The 22,329-nt window shown below is 43.1% G+C and overlaps 1 protein-coding gene across 1 annotated transcript in view; it reads right to left on the reverse strand.

The window, feature by feature from the left end:
• The window catches only part of LOC310787851 (macrophage colony-stimulating factor 1 receptor 2-like), a 108,134-nt gene that overhangs the window by 13,088 nt on the left and 72,717 nt on the right, over positions 1-22,329 (reverse strand). Inside the window, exons 13-14 of the mRNA XM_083649314.1 lie at positions 16,949-17,108; positions 6,340-6,413 (exon numbers count right to left, since the gene is read on the reverse strand). Coding sequence (XP_083505440.1) covers positions 6,340-6,413; positions 16,949-17,108 — 234 coding nt within the window. The remainder of the gene's footprint in view (positions 1-6,339; positions 6,414-16,948; positions 17,109-22,329) is intronic.

Here is a 22,329-nt window from a genome sequence, read left to right on the forward strand (position 1 = left end):
ATAGTTTTCTCTCCCCTGCTGCACAGGTAGGATGATGCACATAAATATAGCCTACATTATGTAAAGTCATTGCATAAATGTGTTTTTATTGTAAAAGAAAATGTGAAGTAAGTCGTCTTATTGGAGCGACATCACAGTAGGAAGTCACAGTAGAGCCGTGTTACGGCTGTCACTCATCTCCTAAATTACGTTATATCTGCGAGGGATATATATACCACCAGGATGACATATATGTTTCACATAGGGTTGTGTTTTGATTTCGAGATTTTATTTTGTCCAATATTGAAATGTTCTACAATTGCATGTTGTGTTAACATTACACATTATTTCTATCTACCTTTCTCTCTATTTAGGCTCATTTGGTTGCTATTTATTATCGAAATGTATTAGCCCAATGCATGCTGGGAGATTTCACATTTGTGGCTTTGGTAGGGAAGCCAGGCAGTGAACATTTGTTTGGGCAGAATGATCTCGTTTTCTCTTGCCTTTTCTTCTCCCCCACTGCACAGGTAGGATGATGCAACAGCCTCTGAATGTCACGGGCTCAAAACTGTCATGTTAGAAAAAACTGGCATGTTGTTATACTACGTACGGTATAACAAGTTCTTTTTCATCGGTCTTTGTGCCTGTCTGAGCGTGAGAGAGAGGGAGGGGGAGAGAGTGTGAGATGGGCAGAGGAGACCTGTGCATAAATACGCAGAGGAATATCCGCGGCGCACTGAATAAGGCCTGGTTTTCAAAAGCGCAAAGCGCTAAATTAACACCAGGAGGGAAGATATCGTTAGGCCGGTATTTAAGGCCAAAACGCCCATTCTGGCCTATTGTGGCACTGCGCCACGCCTCTTTGGCGTAAAGCGCATTTCGGGGCCTAAAACCATGTTGCTATCTTCCCGAGGCAGGCGCAAGGCAAGTTTTTTTTGCGTTTAACGCCAGTTTTTGCACCTAAGGCCTGTGGGAGAATAGGGCCCACTATCTCCTGGCGGAGATAAAAAATAAAATAAACATAAAAACATAGTGAAAGTCTGACAAAGTCACAATCGTGACAACAGAAGTGCTAATAAACAGTATTAAAACGTACACTACTGTGTACGCTGCCATCTTGGATTTTGAGGTTGGGGCTGGTGAGGCTCCCCCAAGATCAGGGTATGAAATTAAATATTTACCAAACATGCATATTTATCTTCAAAATTCTGAACTGTAAGCAAACTCTTCCAGTGTCATTACTCAACCTCTTTAACCTCTCTTCTGACTTTCATTCATACCAAACCAGACATCGAGACAATTTTTATTTACCATACTGCAGAACATCTAAACATCAATGTTGCATCACTTTCAGAGGTCCCCAGCTCTGGAATAACCTGTCCCTGCCACTCAAAACAACTAGCCTGGGTAAACCCATCCCCCACGTGACCTGCTCTCAGACCTGTTCTCAGTCACTATGGTCTGGAGAATGAGCCATTCAAACCGGTTTCTGCCGTCGGGGAGGGGCGGGTGTACCTCCTTTGATAGACCACTCCATCAGCCAACCAGCTTAGCACACAGAGCACATGCGCAGTGCAACAGATGGCGTCATCACTCTGCGACCTTTGTTGTTAGCACGGGAGCTAACACTTTTCATTTCAGTACTGCTAGCACGCAATGGCTACAACCATGCAGCCCCTCCGCCCGAAATGTAAACAGACTCAGAGCTGGCCTACGGATCGATGTGTGATTTCCAGGTAAGAATATGTTATTCACAGGTATATGCCACACTATATATTATCTCAGAAACTAGCGTAATTGTGTTTGGTAAGAAAGACATTCGATAAATGACTGACTTTTCCTCATCGGCTGTGGTAACGTTAGCTAGATTACGGGAGCATTTTACGATCTAATGAATTCTAGAAAAACATGTCAGAAGCTAGCTAACGTTAGCCACGTGTAACATACAGTAACTGCTACGTTTTATATTATTAGAGCTTCCAAGAAGAGAGAACATCGCCTCTGCCAATGACTCCTGTGACGGTGGTCAGGGAATGAAAGAGGAACAGGACAACTGTCTACACGGACCCAAACCTCGATCCCTGCTGCAGATGGCCGCAGATCTGGAGAGATATTTGTGGCTGTGAAGAACAGTCATCATCTATACAGTGATATGATCTAGTTATCAGGGACACACTGTCTTATCTGCATAAATCATATTGAATAGTACCAGACAAAACCTTCAAAACAAATCAAGCTCATGCAGGGTGTCGGGCAGGCAGCAGTGCATCGCGCACGCTCCAGGCTGCCTCCGGGGCTCGACTCTGCTGCAGCCCGAGGTCGGGTGCAGGGTGTCGGGCAGGCAGCAGTGCATCGCGCACCCCTCTGGAGCTCACAGAGCTCCAGGCTGCCTCCGGGGCTCGACTCTGCTGCAGCCCGGAAATGATCGTGGACTTAATGTTAATCAAAAACGGCCACACTCATAACGGTAAGGTGTGTTTGACCTAGCTAGAAATAACGTTAATGCACTCGCATTTCAGCGTGGTTACAGATGTAGCTGACGCTAGCTAGCTACAGTAGATTTTTGAAGGCTATAGCGTTAACGTGAATGTCATGACATAGTGAGCGTAGTGTTATACTGTATATTATACATAATCCAGATCATATTCCAGATGCAACCTAGCTAGATGTTAAGCTCCACACTGCTGTATGAGTATCAAGCCTTGATATCATATTCCAACGTGAATTCAGCTGAGGGGTTCGCTCCAGAACGAGACTGTTGCATTCAATATTTGTACACGATACTGTGCAGTAGTTAGTGCAGGCTAGTTAATTGTTGGAAGTAAGGTTTTTGAATTCTAAAAGGCTCACAGCACATGTTGTTTCTGACTTGGATTGATTAATCAAAATTTTCAAAATCTTTACTACTGTACTGTCCATTAATAATGACATCAGGTGACAAGCTGAAATGTCAATTCTTATAGCAAATCTAGGTAAATTTCAGACTTTAACATAGTGTCTTGTCTGAAGTGAATACAAGTGACCTATATTTTTCTATCCTGTCTTTGAATAAAAGTTGTACATTGTGTTATATTTGAAAACCATGTCTTTGCTCCCTTTGTGTTCACAATTACAACAAATCTGGTGATCTGCAGATGATGTAAACTTTTGTAATAAATGTTATCTCTTGTACTTCAACCTCTGTCTAGTCAATTATAGGACAAGATACACTTAGCCTACTGTAACACAGTCTTGGGTTTTGTCTTCATTGCCTAGAATTATTATTATTATTATTAAAACGATTATGAATTATATTCGCTAAATATTATCTTAACAGACTTACCAGCTTAGGCTTCATTCTGTGATGCGTTTGTTATGGTTTGTTGTTGTTCACTTCCTCCCAGCATGCATTGTGCTACTGTATTTCGCTACTAAATAGCAACCAAATGAGCCGAAATAGATATGAAGGTAGATCTCAATTTTGTGTAATGGTAACACAACCTGCAATTGTATAACATTTCAATATTGGACCAAATAAAACATCAAATGAAAACACCACCCTATGTGAAACATATATGTAATCCTGGGTCTATATATACCCCTCCCCTCGTCGATTTAACGTGATTTAGGTAAGTGACAGCGTAACGCGCTTCTACCGGCATCTCCTACTGTGATGTCCGCTCCAATAAATTGGCTCTACTTCACATTTAAGTTTTACAATAAAAACACATTTATGCAATGACTTTACATAATGTAGGCGATATTTATGTGCATCATCCTACCTGCAGCAGGAGAGAGAAAACTTTATAATAGCCTATTACTGTATAGCCTGGATGACGTTAGCTAATGCTACCCAGCCTTACATTGGCATATGCTGCATTTAGCTTGTGGTAATATGTAGGCTACAGTAATATTGTATAGCTGGCTAGACAGAGGAGTTTATCTGGAATCAGTGTGACAAGATCTCTGCTGCTAGCTTGTCTGCCTTTCTGTGTCAGAGTATCTAGCTACATTATCTGCATTACATGCTACACCATGCAAATATATTTCGATATAATTCAAACAATTAGCCCACTGTACTACTGGACTGTGTATTGCTGTGAATAAGTTAGATTTGATTGTGTCAAGTGTTACATGTCATATTTTTAACTGAGCTTTGCAGAATTACCTCAACACAATTGTGTTGTGTATCAGCTTTAAATATCCAATATATACAGCATTAAACAAACGACCAGCAGCATTCAAATGTGCAAAAACGTTATATTTATTGAAATGTGGTGATCTCATGTCACATTACATAATGTTATGCCCAAATGCTCTACTGCCCAGAAGCGTCACTTTACATGTTTGGTAGGGAATTATTTTAATTATGTTAAACCAGCGTTTATCTTCCATAATGCATTAAATCATAATCACAATGCTATGAAGACATTAGCTGATCACCACAGAGCCACACAGACCAGTTTATCAGATAATTTCGCCGTAAAATGTGTCCAGGTGATCAGCTCTGAAGCCCCGGCTTGTATGGTCCGCTAAAATCCGATTTCGATAACGCTAGGTGTTATTTTGATCAACAGACCTCAACCTCAACAGCTGTTTTCACTTGAATTTCCTCACGTAGTTGCATAGCCATATAGCTAGCCAGCTAGTAGCTAGCTCGGGAGCTATGCTTTAGAGAGGCCAAATGCTAACGGCTAGGTAGTGCTAAGCCGCTGCAGCTGTTACACGTCATTGACAAAGACGCACTCTCTGATTGGCCGATCACGGCAGGACTGATGTTGGCAGTCATGCCGTCACTCATTGGCTGCGGGTCTGCGCGGGTCTTTCAATCGCCCCAGAAATCGATTTGAATGGCCCGGAGTCTAGACGCTAGTGACTGGGAACTGAGAGAGCAGGTCACGTAGGGGCTGGGTTTACCTAGGCTACAAAACAACTACATCCTTGACATCCTTTAAGAAACTCCTTAACACATTGAGTGCCACAGCGCTTCAGTAAAATTGTCTGGAGCCTGTGCCAGATTCACTTCCATTCAGTTGAAAACAGCTATAGAATTTTTTCTATTATGGCTATATTAACGGGGCTGGACTTTAATGAAACATTGAACACTCCTGCTTCTTCCAAAGAAGAAATTTTGTTTCTAGACAGTTCCATTATGAAATTACAGCCTCTCAAAAAAGTGCACTTTCAAGGGTTTTCTGTCGTTTTTTTTTACTTTCCAAGATATAGGCCCTTTTATGAATACCTTTTGCACTCTAATTTCGAGCACATTCACTGACTCTGGCTGGTGTTTTCTGATGTGGTGGCGTGTGGTGTGGTTTCTGTGCAGCCTGTGTGTCACACACCCCTCTCCCCTCTCCCCCCCCCCCCCCCCCCTCCCCCCTCCCCCCTCTCCCCTCTCCACCTCTGAGCTGCGGGCTCCTCCCACACGCACAGAGTTTGTTTTCTCGTTTTTGCCCCGGACAGATCCCAGCGCGCATCATTTCCTTGATGGGCAAACGCGACTGAACGAAAAGGCATGGCCGTTCGGCTTCGGATGCTGGCTTTCTAGGAAATCGTGTGGAGATAGATAGAAGCATAAGAGCTCAGTTGTGAGCGCGGATGCAGCCGAGCCCACTCTCCGCTGTAGGCAGAGCAATATATACGGCGCTGGCAGAAAGCATGCATCGGTTTCCACTTTCTCCGCTGTCTCCTGTACAAAGTAAAGGATCTGAGGTGGGTGGAGCAGCTCCTGTGACGATGTTTAAGGTGGCGCCGTGTGATCCCTTGAAGGGATTCATGCTCACTGGCTAGTTACGACCTTAAACAGCAGAATTATGGAATAATATGAATTATGATTTTAGGACGTCCACAGACGTCCTTGGCACTCCTCGTTACTTTTTTTTAGGACGTCCACAGACGTCCTTGGCACTGAATGTGTTAAAGAGCATCTCATATTGTCCTGACCATCTATATGTTTCTCCTTTCATATTTTATTTTCTATTTAACCGTAACCTTAATTGTCAATGTAATTATTGAATTGGTTATGTAACATTGAATTATCCTGAATCCTTGCGTTTGTTTTGATTATACATCTTTCTTTTTTTTCTTTTCTTTTCTTTTCTTGTTTAATTGTCTTTCCTATAAACTGTAGAAATTAATGTTTTATCATGGGAGAGGGCTCTGAATAAGCCCACTGGGCTTCCTTTCTCTCCCTGCACTGTCTTTTATTTATTTTTGTGTTCTCGCTTGCCTTTTTTTGTATGGTGCTAATAAAATAAAATAAAAATAAAAAAAATCCGAGGTCAGGTGACATCACATATTTGACCTGGGAAATTCCTAATTCCAAAATGGAATGCGCCAAGAGATAGAGAGAGAGAGAGAGAGAGAGAGGGTTCTCACCCTGGTCTGCCTGGCTGGGGGAGAGGACCGGCTGCAACTCCTGAAACTCTGACCAGCATGAAATTCCACTGTCACTGCCCCGGACGGACGGACGGACGGACGCACGCACGCACACACACACACACACACACACACAAACACACACACACACACACACACACACACACACACACACACACACACACACACACACACACACACACACACACACACACACACACACACAGTATTTAGTGTGATGGTAGTCTCACTTGCCAGACTATCTCGTGCTGTAACCGCGCAGGAGAGAGTCTGGCTCATCTTACTCTCACTCTGGTCTAGCAGGGAAAAAGGCTCTGTTATCTTCACAACCATCCACCGAAAGTACCAAGCAGCCCTGCTTTGCATAATCCAAATCTTCGTCAAAACTCATTTTCAGCATGTACTGTAGCAATGCTAGATTGATAGCTAGCATTGTTGTTGTTTCACAGTGGCGAAGGCATTTGAGGGGGGGAGCAGAAAGAGATTTCCCTTCGCTCTGACTGAAATGGTCAGCTTTTGCCTGTTTCCAGTGAGTCAGAATAGTGTGACGTGTGGTGAGAAAGTTTGCAATTTAAGACTCTTTTAGCCTCCAGTCTGTAGATGTCGCTACAGCTGGTGTTGTAAGCTTCCCATGTTCCATGCTCCACCCCTAGGATATAAACACTGTTAGCGGCTCTCCCCAAGGGAGACTGAGCAAGCAACGCTGTTGGTAAGATCTTGTGCCTCAATCTGTTCTCTGGAATAAATACCATTTCAACTTTATAACTTTGTAATTATTTATAAGATAAATGGTATGATAGCTTAGTCTCATGACAGACGGTAATCCAGGAGCTAGTCACCGTGGTAACGATAGTTCTCTAGACCAGAGGTTCTCAAATGTTTTTCAGCCAAGGACCCTTACAAGATAGAAAATATACTGGGGACCCCCCCTCATTCTGATTTGTGATTTTGGGCTAAGCTTAATTGTTTCCACGGTCATAGATTAGAATGTAATCCATGAACCATTTAAATTTAAAGCATAAAATATTTTCGTGGAACAATGAAGCTTTTGCAAAAAAAGAAAAGTTTTTATTTTTATTTTCCTGAAGACTTTTCGCGGACCCCCTTGCAAAGTGCCAGGGACCCCTGGGGGTCCCCGGACCCCCATTTGAGAACCAATGCTCTAGACACATCGCCATAATGAACGTATGAAATGTTTAAACGATTTCATGCATAATCCTACAAACATGAGCGATCGGTGTGCCTGTGCAAAAAACGTTCAATTACGTGCCAAATGTTGGTTGGTACGGTTATGTTTAGGCAAGTAAAACAACTTGGTTAGGGGTAGGGTCATGTTTAACGGTTGCTGTTCTATTTCAAACATTCTCTAATGTTCTATGAGCACCTGCTAGGGCTGTCACTTTTTCCCAAAATAAAATTCGAACAAACTTTAATTGCCCGAAATTCGTTCGAATATATTCGAAGTTTTTTGGTTAATTTAATTTAATTTTTTTTTTTTCAGTCCAGCAGCCTGTTGCACCAGCTGAACGTAAGTTCTGTCTTAAGTTAGGGTGTAAAGTCCACACTAACTGCTACTTCAAACTAGTTAGTTTGACACTAAAGTTGTGTCTTTGTTTGGTTGCACCACAGAGACGTAAAGTACATCTTACCTAGTAGACCCTAAAGTCCATACTAACCAAAATAGTGTCGCAGACAATGACGTGTACAGTATCTGTGACCAATCAGTGAAAAGCACGGTGGAAACGGTGTTTATTTACGGTTGTTTAAGTAAGTGGAGTGAAAACAGGACATGTTGCCCACCGCAAATTAGTGCTTTCATATTTCATCAACACTAATCAAATGAGAACGTTATTGAGTAACGTTCGTTTAGGTTCATATTACTGTTAACGTTTATCTGTGAGCTCTTCATCAGTATTGAAGGCTATACCACCATCCTGCCTCACTAAATTGTTGCGGTTATTTTAATTTGTATGCAGTGCTGCAGCTTGTGGGAAACAAAAGCGTGAGTCATAAATATCAAAGGGTGTAATTTATCACGGAGAGCGCGTTGCGGACGCAAAACAACGATGCGCCACGGTGCCAAGTTGCAATCCGTGCCAACTGCTATTTTACGGAGGACTTTACACCTAGTAAGACGTAGGTGTATTTAAGTTCTAACTTATGCCTACGTTGTAACTATTTCACTTGGTGCAACCCAAATATTTTTAGTAGTGCGTAAACTCGGACTTAGTGAGACTTTACGTTCAAACTAGCTTACGTTTCAACTTACGCACAGCTGGTGCAACCCACTGCAGGCCACCGGGCATCAGCCCGACGTGTTAGCTTGGACGCTCACAGTCACAACACTGCCTCACAAACTTGGCTGCATCCAACTCGAGACAACTTTTCAGACTCTGGTGACAATCTTTCTCAGAAGAGACTAACGCGACAAATCTGGAGACTTTTTCTGACATGGGATTAACATTACCAGCAAGCAGCAGTTGGTTAATTTTGGTTCATAAAAAAATAAAAAAATAAAAAAAAATCGAATAGTCAATTTACATATCGAACACGAACCCCTCCCCCACATTTGAAGTTGCATTCGAATTTCGAATGAAAAGTGACAGCCCTAGCACCTGCTGTATAGTCGCACGTCATCTGAACCGAACGCTAATAACTTATTCCACTGCAACATCATGGCGGCTGCGCTGTTGTAAAAAAAGCACAAGAGCTTTGCCTTCAATACTCTTCGTCTGCACTACAGCCGAGAACAGCACAGATGTAATGTTAGCTTAGCAAGCCACATTATTTCTTTATTATCAACAAGCCAAGGGATTTCAAAGTTGGTTGGAAAGAGCGTGACTCAAACTGGTTAACAAGCAACACTTTTGGTCACTCAGTGGCATTTTGAGCCTGGCAGTGGGTTTAGTTAACATAGCTAACAGCTACCTAGCTAGTTAACATACTAGCTTGTCCTCAGTCAGAATTGACATGTATCACTATAGCATTAAAAAAAATCTCAATATTTTATTTAAACATTTTCCTTAACTCATTGAGTGCCAATGACGACTATAGTCGTCAATTCAAATAGTAACGTTCAGTGCCAATGACGACTAAAGTCGTCAATTGTGTTTTTTGACGGTGGGACGTGGATCAAAGCCAGATCCATCTCCTGTGAAAGTATGGTGGATGTTGAATGTGTAAAAGCTATTTTACAGACCCATTAGGTGGCGACAGTGCTCTCCAGATTACAGAAAGGCGAGGAAAAAACAGAGAAGAAGTCATGGGGAAACGGAAATCGCATCCGTATGCATCGATATGCATGAAGCATAACGTTAGCTGTGCCTGCAGCAGCCAATCTGCTGCCACAATTGAGCCCCTCCGTGTCCGCTGCGATAGCCCATCCGCATGATTAGTTGTGGAGTTGTTATTATTCTCAACTGGAAGCATGGGAGCCGGTGACAAATACACGCGGAACGCTGTAAAAAAGCTGGATGTAGCGCGCTTTTCAGTACAGAGCAAACGCAGCAGAGAGCCACCAGAGCCACACCCACGGAGGTGGGGTTTGCAGTTGAGCGGGGTGGGGCACGCAGGGCAGCATACAACACTGACCCAGACAGACCCAGACAGCAGGACAGGATTGGCAAACGCAAGCTAGAATATCTGATGCCCACCAGCATTAAATCAAGACCAGCAAGAAGCTGCAACCAGCAGCGCACGCAGGGGCCAGCGCTGCTGGTTGCAGCTAAAAAATATTATTTTGCCAAACAAATTCCTTTGTTTTCACTGTTTTATTGAAGGAAATTATTTTTGAGGTGTGACTACATCAGAAAATATTAGCTTCAGAGTCAGTCATGTGCTTGAAATGCTTCATTTCACAAAAGGCTAATTATCTCAGCTTCTAATTTGAAACGTCTCTTTTTGCTCAAAACAACCTATCTTCTCCGCCTCATAACTAAAGAAGGGCAAAATTATATCAATAAACTTTTTTTTGCTGATGATAGAAGAGAGTCTCCTCGTTCTTTGTGCGTGTTCGGTGTTTACATAGTAATATCACACAATATTCTGTGGGCCTCGAGAAATCACTGAAAACGCTCTGAAACTCTGGCACTGGGAGCGTCCATTCTCCAAAAGTGGCTGGCACTCAATGAGTTAAACCACAAACAAGATCAGACAGTAAAAGAAAGAAAAGAAGAATGCATAAAATGCATACATATATACATGCATGTGTATGCATGCATGAAAAATCTGCTAGTCACTTGTCATTCTTAACCTCGTCAAAGTAAGCCAAAAACGGGTCCCAGATAGTTGAGAATCGTTTAAGTGAGTTGGCTCTCAGGAACCTGAGTCTCTCATATAACAGAGATAATGGAGTATAACAGTATAACAGAGATCATGTCCGTCAGCCACAACTGAAAAGAAGGTGAAGAGGAGGACTTCCATTCCTTCAGAATTAGTCTTTTGGCAACAGTTGTCCCCTGTGTTAGAGATTGTTGATTGTCGCAGCCGAAGATGGCGAGTTCTGCCTGAAGGGTTATTTTGTAGGCCTTGGAGTACCAGTCAAATATTTTGGCCCAAAATCCCGTTAATGAAGGGCAGAAGCAAAAGGCATGAGATAGTGTACCCTCTGGCACCTGCCACCTGTCACACAGTGGCGAGACAGAAGGGAAGTTCTTGTCTAATTTATGCTCTGAATAGTGAAGACGGTGAGCAACTTTAAATTGGATCAGCTGGTGTCTGAGCAGAGTTGTACCACAGACAGACTCCTTTCCCATTATAATGTCAGAGTTCCCCCTGCCACATCTCTCTAATCTTCTCAGTAGAGGCCGTGGTGAACTTGTCAAACAGACAGAAATCTAGACATAAGAAGATGCTTGGAGTGAGGAGGGCTCAGCAAAACAGAAAGAAACATGTTCATTTGGGAGCGCTTCAAAGGTATGAATCTTGGATTGAACATAATCTCTGATTTGCAGGTATCTGAACCAGTGTGTGCCGGGCAATTCAAACTTTCTCTTCAGTAGATCAAAGAATGTAAATTGACCATCTACTGTATCTATAGGTCTCTGATGGAAACTAGCCCCTTCTCACTCCAGGCATGGTCGTTTTTGTCTGACCGTGAAGGCAACAAAGAGTGATTGAAACAAATTGGTGTGTGGATGGAAACATCTGGTAGACTCGAAACACTCCTAACATAAAAAAAAAAAAAAAATCTAAGGTCCCAGGTTTCTCTAGCTTAGAAAATAGTATGGCTGATGGCTGGCAGGGGAGACTTGGCAATAGATCTGGCCTCCATTTTCAGCCAGAGGGAGTTAAGAGTCCCTTGCCGCCAGTACATCAGAGCCCTAACATTGACAGCCCAGTAGTAGTGCCTAAATACTGGTAAGGCCAGCCCTCCCTCAGACTTGGGTTTTTGCAAGTGAATCTTCGAAATTCTATGGTTCTTATAATTCCAGATGGAGGACAGAATCACGGAGTCTAGTTTAAAAAAAAGCTGATGTGAGAAAGATGGGAAGATTTTGACAAAGATAAAGGAAGGAGTTGAAATGCCAAGAGTAAGTTTGTTTGGGAAGAGAAAGACTTAGGGACATTGTCAAGGAGCTATGGTCAATCAATATGTTGTGGTATTTTGTCTGGTGCCTGGTGCCTCGGTTAAAGCTGTTTACCCCCGGCATCTGCGCGTTGTCACACGGGCTTGTGACAGTCACTCAACGCTGGAGGATTTATTTCACTAGAAGCATGGTATACACACACCAATCACTTCTCCTGTCACTTAAGCCACTTTCAGACATGAACTCCGGGTCAGCTCAGGGTTGCTTGCCCTGAGCTGACCCAGGCGATACGTGAAGTGAACCCTTTCAGACATGAGGCATGTTGTTTTCATACATGTGGAGCACCTCCGAGTGTAGAGTAGAGAGGGGGCGGGGGTGGAGGAGGAGCACCTCCGAGTGTAGAGTAGAGAGGGGGCGGGGGTGGGGGGAATTTGGGCATATCCACACAATGGGGAGTTGTGAAAACTGACCACACAGCTGCACTTCACTGTCTGAGCATAGCCTTAAGTGAATCGCATTGACATTCAACAAACTATCATGACATGCAGAGTCTGAAAACAAGTTGCTAAAAATACATAATGGGCGATAACTGCCTAATGTTCACGGCATATAATCGTTTGCACATAACATTAGTAATTAATTAAACAACCCTACAACTCACGCCCAACTGCATCGATTTCCTCGAGTCTCAAGCGCTACAAAGAGAAACAGGTCTTTGCTATGTTCAGTCCTAAAATGCATCATTCCTACTACAATTATACAGAATACAGGAAGCTAGACGTTTTTACCTTCAAAATAAAATCAATGTTGTATTAACAAAAACTCAGAACGGTCGACTCACTACGGGTTAAAATTGACTTTTCGAAGGGAGCAGATATTCTTCCAGTTTATCTCCGTTCTGTATCTTTCGAAACACACAAAAAAACATTACACGTGCATTTACTTTATTTAATTGCCACTATTGCGAAGGTTATACCCGGAAGTTTCCGTTTTATACTGCCTGACTTGTCGCTACTTGGAATTTGCGGTTCTGCACGTGAATCTTCACAAACGCTGTGTAAACGTTAAATCAAAGACATGAACGCAACCAGATCCAGATACCCTACCTAGCGATGTCCAATACTGGGAAGCAAGACGACCCTCGCGACAAATGCTCTATTTTAAATGTGTGTGCTGTGCGAAGCTCGCTCATTCACATCGACTATTTAATAATAATCTGTCACGCTGGCTTTCTGTCTCTCTCCCTTGCCTCATCCCACTCACTGAGCTGGCTACTTCACGGAGCTCTGGAGGGGAGGGGGAACAATCTGCCCCTGATAATAGGGTAGGAGCTTGTCTTAGAGCTGGATCATAGGAGGGTCGCAGGAGCGAGCATAGCTCACCAAAATGTGTTCATACATACACCGCCACCCGGGTCCCCTCTAGATAACTCCCGAGTTCCAAGGCATGTCTGAAAGCGGCTTTAGATTAGTAATCCACTTTGTGAACCCTCACAGACTGTAAATTTCAGCAATCAAATATGCCCCCAGACCTCCATACATCAAGTACCAGGAAGCATCAGCCCCCCGGAGAACATGAGAGTGCGACCCGCTTTAAGCACTCAAGCATCCTGGAGTTCAGGCTTCAATTTTGTAATTTTTACTGTTTTACTATTTTCCACCATTTTCCCACTTTTGGCATACATTTATTTACATTTCATGTAAACTGCATGGAATTGATCGATGCTGTATTCCAAACATGATAATAAATAAGATAATACAACACAGTAAAATCTATCAATTTGAAGCCTTAACTGAATGAATGCCTAACATCAGAGACTTCATGATTTTATGCAAAAATATCTGGAAGTTGAAAAATGTCACTTTTGATCATCAAATGTATCATTAAAAACTGATGAAACGATGGAAATTAAGATTCACGTGGTGGCGCTTGGTTAAGGTTATAATTCCAAGGTCTCTGGTCCAGGATAGGAGCATGCTTTTTGGCAATGCAGCTTTATTTATTTTTAGAAGGCCCAAAAATTTAACTTTCAATGGGAGTCAATGAGGACAGAAAATGTCCTCTAACGAAAAGTGGGATTTTTTTCCAGGGTGACAGAAAATGTAACATTTTTGAAAAAACAAAAAACAAATATATACATGTGGGTCAAATGTCATACCGTTCGGACTAACAATGTAAAAATGTGCGCAATACGAATACTGTATTAAAAAGGACATTTGTTGTCCCCAACCACTACGAACAGTGAATGAGAACATTATGACTCAACGGAAGCTAAAGCTCTGCCATTGGCTCTGAACAGTCGGGGGGAAGGGAAATCCCTTTCCACTCCCTGCGTGTCCACTGACCTCAAATGCCTTCGCTGCTGTGAGACAACAACAACACTACCTAGCAAGCTACCAACCTACACGCTGAAATAGCACGTTTTGGTGAAGATTTGGATTGTGCAATAAAGCAGGCCTGCTTGGTAGACTGCTTTCGGTGGATGGTTGTACAGTTAACTGAGCATTTTTTCCCGCTATACCAGAATGAGAGTGAGGTGAGCCTGGCACAGCACGAAGACAAAGTGTGGAGATAGTCTTGCAAATGAGAATGAGAACATAACTGTGTCCCAGGGTTCGAGTTATAGTCAGATAGCTATGGGGTCCCCCTAAATAAAGAAACAAAATTGGGCAGTTTTTTCCTCAAATTGTGGCCGTTTGAAGCCAGATTTAGAGGAATATCTAATTTTAAATTAACCTTAGGTTTAGACTGTTGTGTGATGTTATTATTCAGTCTTACTCTTAACCATCAATTTGTTCCTTTTCTCACTCACCTCCACTCCGATAGCGATATAATGCCATGATATTTACTTATTTGCATCTGATAAAATACAACAATTTAATTTTACAAATGAGACAAAATTGCTGAACTTATATGAACATTTATTTAACTCTGTCTCTGCACAAAAACTACAAAAATAAATACATAATGCTTATACGAGGGATCAGCCGAGCAGCATTTTGGTAAACAAACCACGTCACTCGGTGGCAACGGCAATGGAACCCTATGGAGCCCAAGTGGCGCGAGGCTTGTGTGTCTGACTCTTGCGTCTAACTCTGTTTACATTTTTAAAACTGCGACAGTTCAAACAACTTTAACACGACATGTATATATTATACATCAAACTCTTGAGCTACTTCTGCTCTCACTCAGAATGTCAAAATACAAGCGATGTGATAGTTTTTGAGATATTAACAACTCATACTATTAACTGCCGCGGGGTGTCAAGTGACGTCCCGCTGATTCGTCCTATACATTACATATAATGCAAATACAATTTGCTGCTTTCCGAGCAGTTCTCTGCACTCCGCAAGAAACGCTATCTAAAAACAACAACAACAACAAGAAAACAGACGAATGGGGCAGCCATCCCCTACGCTACCGTTGACGCTACGTTGCATAGCAACAACAGACCGGAAGTAACGAGAGTAACCTTACAAACAAACTAATGGGCACAGGTAATCAAGAACTTATGAATGAAAAACAAATTGCACTTTACAAACAGCAGCATATTTCAGCAGATACAGTAGCAGCCTCTTGTTAGAACAAAAAACTGTAGGCTAAATACTTACAAAATGAAAAGCAGTCTCCTCTCCTCTCAGCCTTACGTTAGCTTAGCTACTAGCTAGTAGCAACCTAGCTGTTGCGCTAACAGGTTGTTTTCTGTTGTCTGAAGCTGTTCTTTGTTTCTTTCTGAAACCAGGCTTGTACACCCCATTGGCAGCTTCAGCTTTTCTTCGGTGGCATGGTAACGCTATAGACCAAATCACCGTGACGTCACCATGTAAACAAATTTACTTCCGGGTACCACTTGGGGAAGGCGGCAGGTTTAAATGTGCGTGTTGTCAAATAAATGCTGTCAAACCCTCTCGCTGTTTTCGGCCGACTACTTTCAATTTAAATGGTTAAACGGTTGGTAAACATGCTTGTCCGACGTATCTAGCCTTTCTTCTGTGTTTGTTTTATGTAGTGTTAGCTAGCTAATAACGTTTGTTAGTCTGTCAAACTCGCAGTTTTTTTTGCAGACTCGTGAGAAGAGCCTGGTGACGCGAGGTTATTACAGACAGAGCTACTGACGCCAAGTTAATTTAATTTAGCTTCAAGTCTACTCTGGTCTGGTCCAACAGGTAAATTAGCTAGTCTGGTCTCCACTAACGTTAGTGAAAGTGTTGTTATGAATGATATTAAACAACAACACAACACGGACGAACCATTTTTGTCTTCTTTGTCTGTTTTTGTCTTCAACACGTCAGTTTGTGCCGTCCACCGCCATTATAATGTGTGGACCTCAGGGGTACCCGGAAGTAAATGTAAACATCCCGCTGATTTGGTCTATACTAAAGATTAATAATATCTTGTTGTCTCAGGCGGCTGTTTACATCACGTGATGGTTGCATCTTGTGGCTTCTTCGCCCCGCAACTCGGTTGTAGTAGAACACGCGCTCATGGGCGGCGCATGGTGGCTTGGAGGTGAAATGCAGCCTATTTCAATTCACAATTGAAATAATTCACAATTCACACAGTTGTTTTGGGAAAACTGAAAACATGTTTCTTATTTAGCCTATTTATCTAGTTAACATAAATAATACTAATTCTTACATCGAAGAATTAGTTATTTGGAGGGGGGGAAAAAACGTTATTTGTGGGGGTCCCACAGGTGTGCTGGACTATTCAATTCAATTCAATTCAATTCAATTCAAAAAACTTTATTAGTCCCGCAAGGGGCAATTTAAGGCATGAATACTGCAATGCTATGGGGTCCCAGACTCTATCTATGGGGTCCAAGACCCCATAGGTCCCCCCATAACTCGAACCCACCTCTTTGTAAGTTACTGAGAAAAAACAATCTCGTAATCCATAAAGAACACCAATGTTAATGAGATTTAAACATTTTAACACTAAAACTGCCTGTGGTGTAAAACATATCTGACATACTTTATACTTGTAGCACATGTAATACAAATCCTAAACAAATCATACAATAGAATATTCCTGTTGGGCGTTGACTAAAGAGATCGTACGTTCTGATTCGCGCCTGCTGGGTGGCCATGTTTTTATAGAGCTCCTCTCCCTCCACTTCCTCTCCATTCAAAATGGCTGCCAGGAAGTCCTGGGCTCGCCCCCTCAGGACATTGAGCAGGTCGCCATGGCTACAGTACTCTGTGATCATCAGCATGGGCCCTGTGGAGAAAGGATAAACTGATAGAATAAGTTCTGATGTAGTTCTGTATTATTGTTCTATTACAATATGCTAATAATAATAATAATAATTCATTTATTTTATATAGCGCTTTTCAAGACTCAAAGACGCTTAACAGTAAAACAAAAGACAAGCAACAGGCAGCAGACACAGGCAACAGGCAACAGAAACAGGTAACAGGTACAAATAACAGTGGCGGTTCAGGGCAAGGTTGTATGGAGAAGCAGAGGAGAGGAAGAGAACAGGAGGGAGGGGCAGGTGGGGGGGTGGAGGGTGATGGTTTGGAGGAGGTGGTCAGGGGTAGGGGAGGTTGTAAGCTTGGGAGAACAGATAGGTTTTTAGTCGGGTTTTGAAAGTGGGGAGTGAGGGAGAGTCTCAGACGGTCTGGGGGAGGGAGTTCCAAAGTCGGGGTGCGGCGCGGGAGAAAGCACGGTCACCAAAGGTTTTGAGTCTGGATGAGGGGATGATGAGGGTGGCAGTAGAAGAGGATCGGAGTGTACAGGAGGGGCGATGGGGGATGAGGTCAGTCAGGTAGGGGGGGGGCTAGGCTGTGGAGGGCTTTGAAGGTGAGGAGGAGTAGTTTGAAGTCAATGCGTTGCTTGACGGGGAGCCAGTGGAGAGAGTGGAGGACAGGGGTGATGTGATCGCGGGACCGGGTGTGAGTGAAAAAACTAAAACTGCTAAAACTTCAGTTGACAGCCTAGGCTTTTATTTGCTTCAATCACTGAACTCAACTGGCCTACTGGTTGATTTATTGATTTACTTATTTATTTACTTATTTATGTATTATGGCCTAGTCGACTACATTTTGCCTACATCATTTTTAATAAAGAAGTTTTTGTCACGCCTGATGTTCCTGCCGTTGCGAAAACCAGACTGATAGGCTACCCAAGTGTGTGCATTATGGAGGACATAGGCTGCATGTAAGCTGTGACACCTATGTTGTTGTGATTAATTCTGCCTGAACAGATCTCCTTACTTAGCCTACATATTCAATTATGTTGTTTGCTTAGCATACCTTGCTTGCAGACGGTCTTTAGCAATTGATGGTTTAAATCCAAGGCAGGTGGTGCATTTTTGTCCAGAGGGGCTATTGCATGCCATACTACCAAAAATTGGGCTGGGTGATATGGTTTAAATCAATATAATGATAATCATAAGGATTTTTCTCAATATCAATGTTGTTCATGCTAATGTAGGTTATTTAGGATGCTGTATTTAAACTCACTTTATGGAAATAAACAAACCCTCAACAACAAGGATTCTCTGACAGGGATCATTTCCATAGTGTGTGTAACACATATCACTTTTCAGAGGTTCCACTTCCTCACACCATAGGCTATAGCCTATTGGTTTTACTACTATAGTGTGTTGGTCATGTTTAACAACAAGTAGGCTACAATAATGTACCGGTAACTGCTTTGTGGTCAATTCTTAATGTAGGCTAAACATTAATATTTTTAGAGGTTATATAACATAAGTTCCTTGTACAATTTACAGCATTAATTTATATGCACAGCCTGTGAAGTCCTGTGCAGCTGTGCTTATCACTAAAAAATAAAATAAGAAAGGTAACTACATAATTCAATGGAATTAAACAATTCTTTTTTACTACATTCATGTCATATAACTGAATTGCATAGAAACTCACCAAAATGGACTATTGCACAACTAATTTCACAAAATTTTCCCATGAAGTGCCTTCACCCCCCCTACCGCGTACCTTGCCATACCTTCGGTTTTGCTGAAATGACGCCACTGCACGGTAGGCTAGAAAGGAGCTTGCGCGGCGCGCTTTATTTCTTGTTTACCGCAACTCTACAGGTGTTCTAAAAGTCTGGGTCGGGACCCACAGGGTATATTATGTGGGTGACTAATGTGTTTGCAAAACTTCTGCCACAGTATTTTATTTAAAATGTGTATATTGTTTTACTTCGTTTCAAACTCGGATTATCACATATGCTGAAGCCCATATAGTGGCGCTTCACCTGAATGCATCTCTTTCTTATTTAAAAAATACAACCAAAATACAACCTTTCTACAACCACCCAGGTGCCTGTGAAGGCATCCTGGCCCGCCCTCAGCTAGTGATTGGTGCGGCCGCTGCGCCCACCCATGTGTCATAGACACATCCCATGCACACTGGCTAGCACACTGTGTAGCATTCAGCGCTCGCTGAACACCTGTTTTGCTACCGTCTTAACTGCCCCCGTTTAGAAAGACCAGTGGATGGGAGACGCTGCCGTTGAGTTGTGACTCCGACCAGCTTCACTTCCTTCGCTTGGGCGGCGGAGTAATAAGTTACTTTACAATATTACTGTCTGTGTAGAGTAAGTCGTTACTTATTACAATACTTTTGCATTACTTTTACCAAAACAGCAGCAGCAGAATGACATCGCTGCCCCGGAACCATCTCGAAAAATAATATATATAAGTCAGTGTAAACAATCCAAAATTCTAAATGTTATTTTTTTCCTTTGTTATATTCATCTATAGTGGTTATTTTCATAAAAACACAGTTTGATTAGGAAATGATTGTATTTTTTTTAAATATGTGCTTTGATTTAAAAGCCAAGTCAAGTCAAGTTTATTTATATAGCCCTAATTCACAAGCATGTCTCAGAGGGCTTCACAGAGAATATGTGTAGCTAATTCTAGCTGACACAACAGTAGCAAATTACAGAATAAAGATAACACATTGAACAATTGATAGAGAAATATAGAAAATATAGAAATATAGGATAGAGCAGAGGGCAGGGGGAATGTGAGAGAGTGATGGGGTGGGGAGGGAATGGGAAATGTTGGAGAGTATAGGAGGTGGGGAAGGAGCAAGAGGAGAGGGGAGGGGGGAGGGAGAGCGGGGGGTATGGGGGAGAAGAGAGCAGGGAGAGGGAGGAGGTGGGGAGATAATGGGAAATGTGGGGGAGGAGAGAGCGGAGAAGGAGAGGTGGGGAAAGTAGCAGGGGAAGGGGGAAAGAAAGAGAATGGGTGCCATGCTTTAAAATGGAATGGATGCCATGCTTTAGAAAAGTGGAGGGGGGGGGGGGTTCGGGAACGGGAGGAGGTGGAGAGGGAGAGCAGGGGGAGTATGGGAGACTATATGGAGAGAACAGGGAAAGGAGGGCTAGCTGACACAACAGTAACAAATTACAGTAGTAATAATAACACATCGAACAATTATATGATAGAGAAATATAGACACACATTTTGCAAACGGACATATGTCGATTTCTTAGCAACCAAACTATGCTTAATTTAATTGGCTGCAAGCCTTTAGTAGTGAATCCCTTTGCCAAATAAACACATGTTCACATATAGAGCTTATGGGTGCCTCGCTTTAGGGTAGAATGGGTGCCATGCTTTAAATAGTGGCGGAATAGTGGGAGGGGATAGAATGGGTGCCATGCTTTGGAGTAGAATGGGTACTATGCTTTAGAATAGTGGAGGAAGGGGGGAAGAGGAGAGAGCAGGAGAGGGGAGGAGGGAGGGAGAGCGGGGGGATGTGGGGGAGGAGAGGGCAGGGAGAGGGAGGAGGTGGGGAGAGAATGGGAAATGTGGGGGAGGAGAGAACGGAGAAGGAGAGGTGGGAGGGTGCAGGGGAGGGAGAGCAGGGGGAATGTGAGAGAGGAGAGAGCAGGAAGTGGCAGGGAATGGGGAAAATTGGGGAGGAGAGGAGGGGAAGGAGCAGAGGAGGGGAGAAAGAGGAGAGAGCAGGAGAAGGGAGGGGGGGAGCGGTGGGATGTGGGGGAGGAGAGAGCATGGAAAGAGAGGAGGTGGGGAGGGAATGGGAAATGTGGGAGAGGAGAGAACAGGAAGGGGGAAGTTGGGAAGGAGCAGGGGAAGGGGGAAAGAGAAAGAGGGGGGGGGGGGATCAGACAAACTGACTACTCTAGACATTAACCAGAACTAACTAGGACACAGGGGATCTAGCTAATCTACAGCCTAGTCTGGCCTGTCCTATTCTGCTCTAGTCTGATTTTAGCCTGAACACTATAACAGGTCTACAGCCTATAGTTAGGCTGTACATTAAAAAAAATTAACTCAATTTGTAACTTGATTTACTTGACAAAGTAACTGGTATAATATTACTGAAATCCTATAAGTAACAAGTTATATTACTGAGTTACTGATAAAAGTAATATATTACATGAAAATATGTTACTTTTGTAATGAGTTACCCCCAACACTGGCCACAATATAGGTATTGTGCCGCTTTGTCCCACTCGTCGCTATCGTGCCTCCATTTTCCGCGAGAATTTGCCTGCTAACGCTGCCTAGCGTGGCTGCTGGCTACCCCCATGAGCCGGAGCGCTCTACTCCCCCCGCTTTGGGGCTGAGTGAAGCCTGGATTATGCTTGACGCTTTGGCCGGCCGCACGGAAATGAGAGACACGGAATCCTGACGAGGAAACGTGTGGAGCTTTTATACTCTGTGTGGGTTTCTGCTCGCAGAATTGAGCGCGAGTCTTGAAAACTCCACTTTGTCCGCCCAGCCGCGTTACAAAATTCGGGGTGCACACGGCCAGGCGAAAACCGTCCGCACGGAGCCTTGCGGAGGGGCGTGTCTGCTGATTTGACGTCACTTTTCCGTGCGGACACTCGCGTTCCTCGCTGATGCGGAAAGCATAATGAGACCTTGAGTCGGCTACTCATCAGAGGTTGGTGGAGTTTCTAGGGATTCCGTTAGCTGCAATTGCTGGCTGTTGGCCAGTATCACGTGCAGTGAGCCGGTAGATTGAAATGTCAACGGCCACAGTGGCCAGTTGGAAACAGGCCACTGTGAAGCTGATTCAGGACATGCACCAGCCTAACCACCCGCTCCACCACATCCTCCCTCCTAGTAAGGAAGAAAGGACTGGCCGTGTTCTGCGCAGAGGCAATCAGTTGTCTTTGCCAAAAACCAGAACAAATAGACTGAGAAACTCCACCATCTCCTGTGGCGTCAGGCTTTTTAATAGGCTGTAGCGTTGATTGTATTTTTGATGTTGGGGTCTGTTTTAATAATGCATAATGTATGTGTATTTTTTTGTTGTTTTTTTCGAGTGTACATTCTGCATAATTCAATCATGTATTGCAAGTCAGAATGATTAAACTCAAACTCAAACTCAAACTCAAACTCAAACTCAAATAATTAAAGGTCCCATTCCGTGCAAAAGCTGTTTTTACTTGTAAATGCATATATACTGCTGTCATCCCTCCCTGT

Source organism: Poromitra crassiceps (assembly GCF_964638095.1).
Source record: "Poromitra crassiceps genome assembly, chromosome: 13".
In the NCBI taxonomy this organism is placed as follows: domain Eukaryota; kingdom Metazoa; phylum Chordata; class Actinopteri; order Beryciformes; family Melamphaidae; genus Poromitra; species Poromitra crassiceps.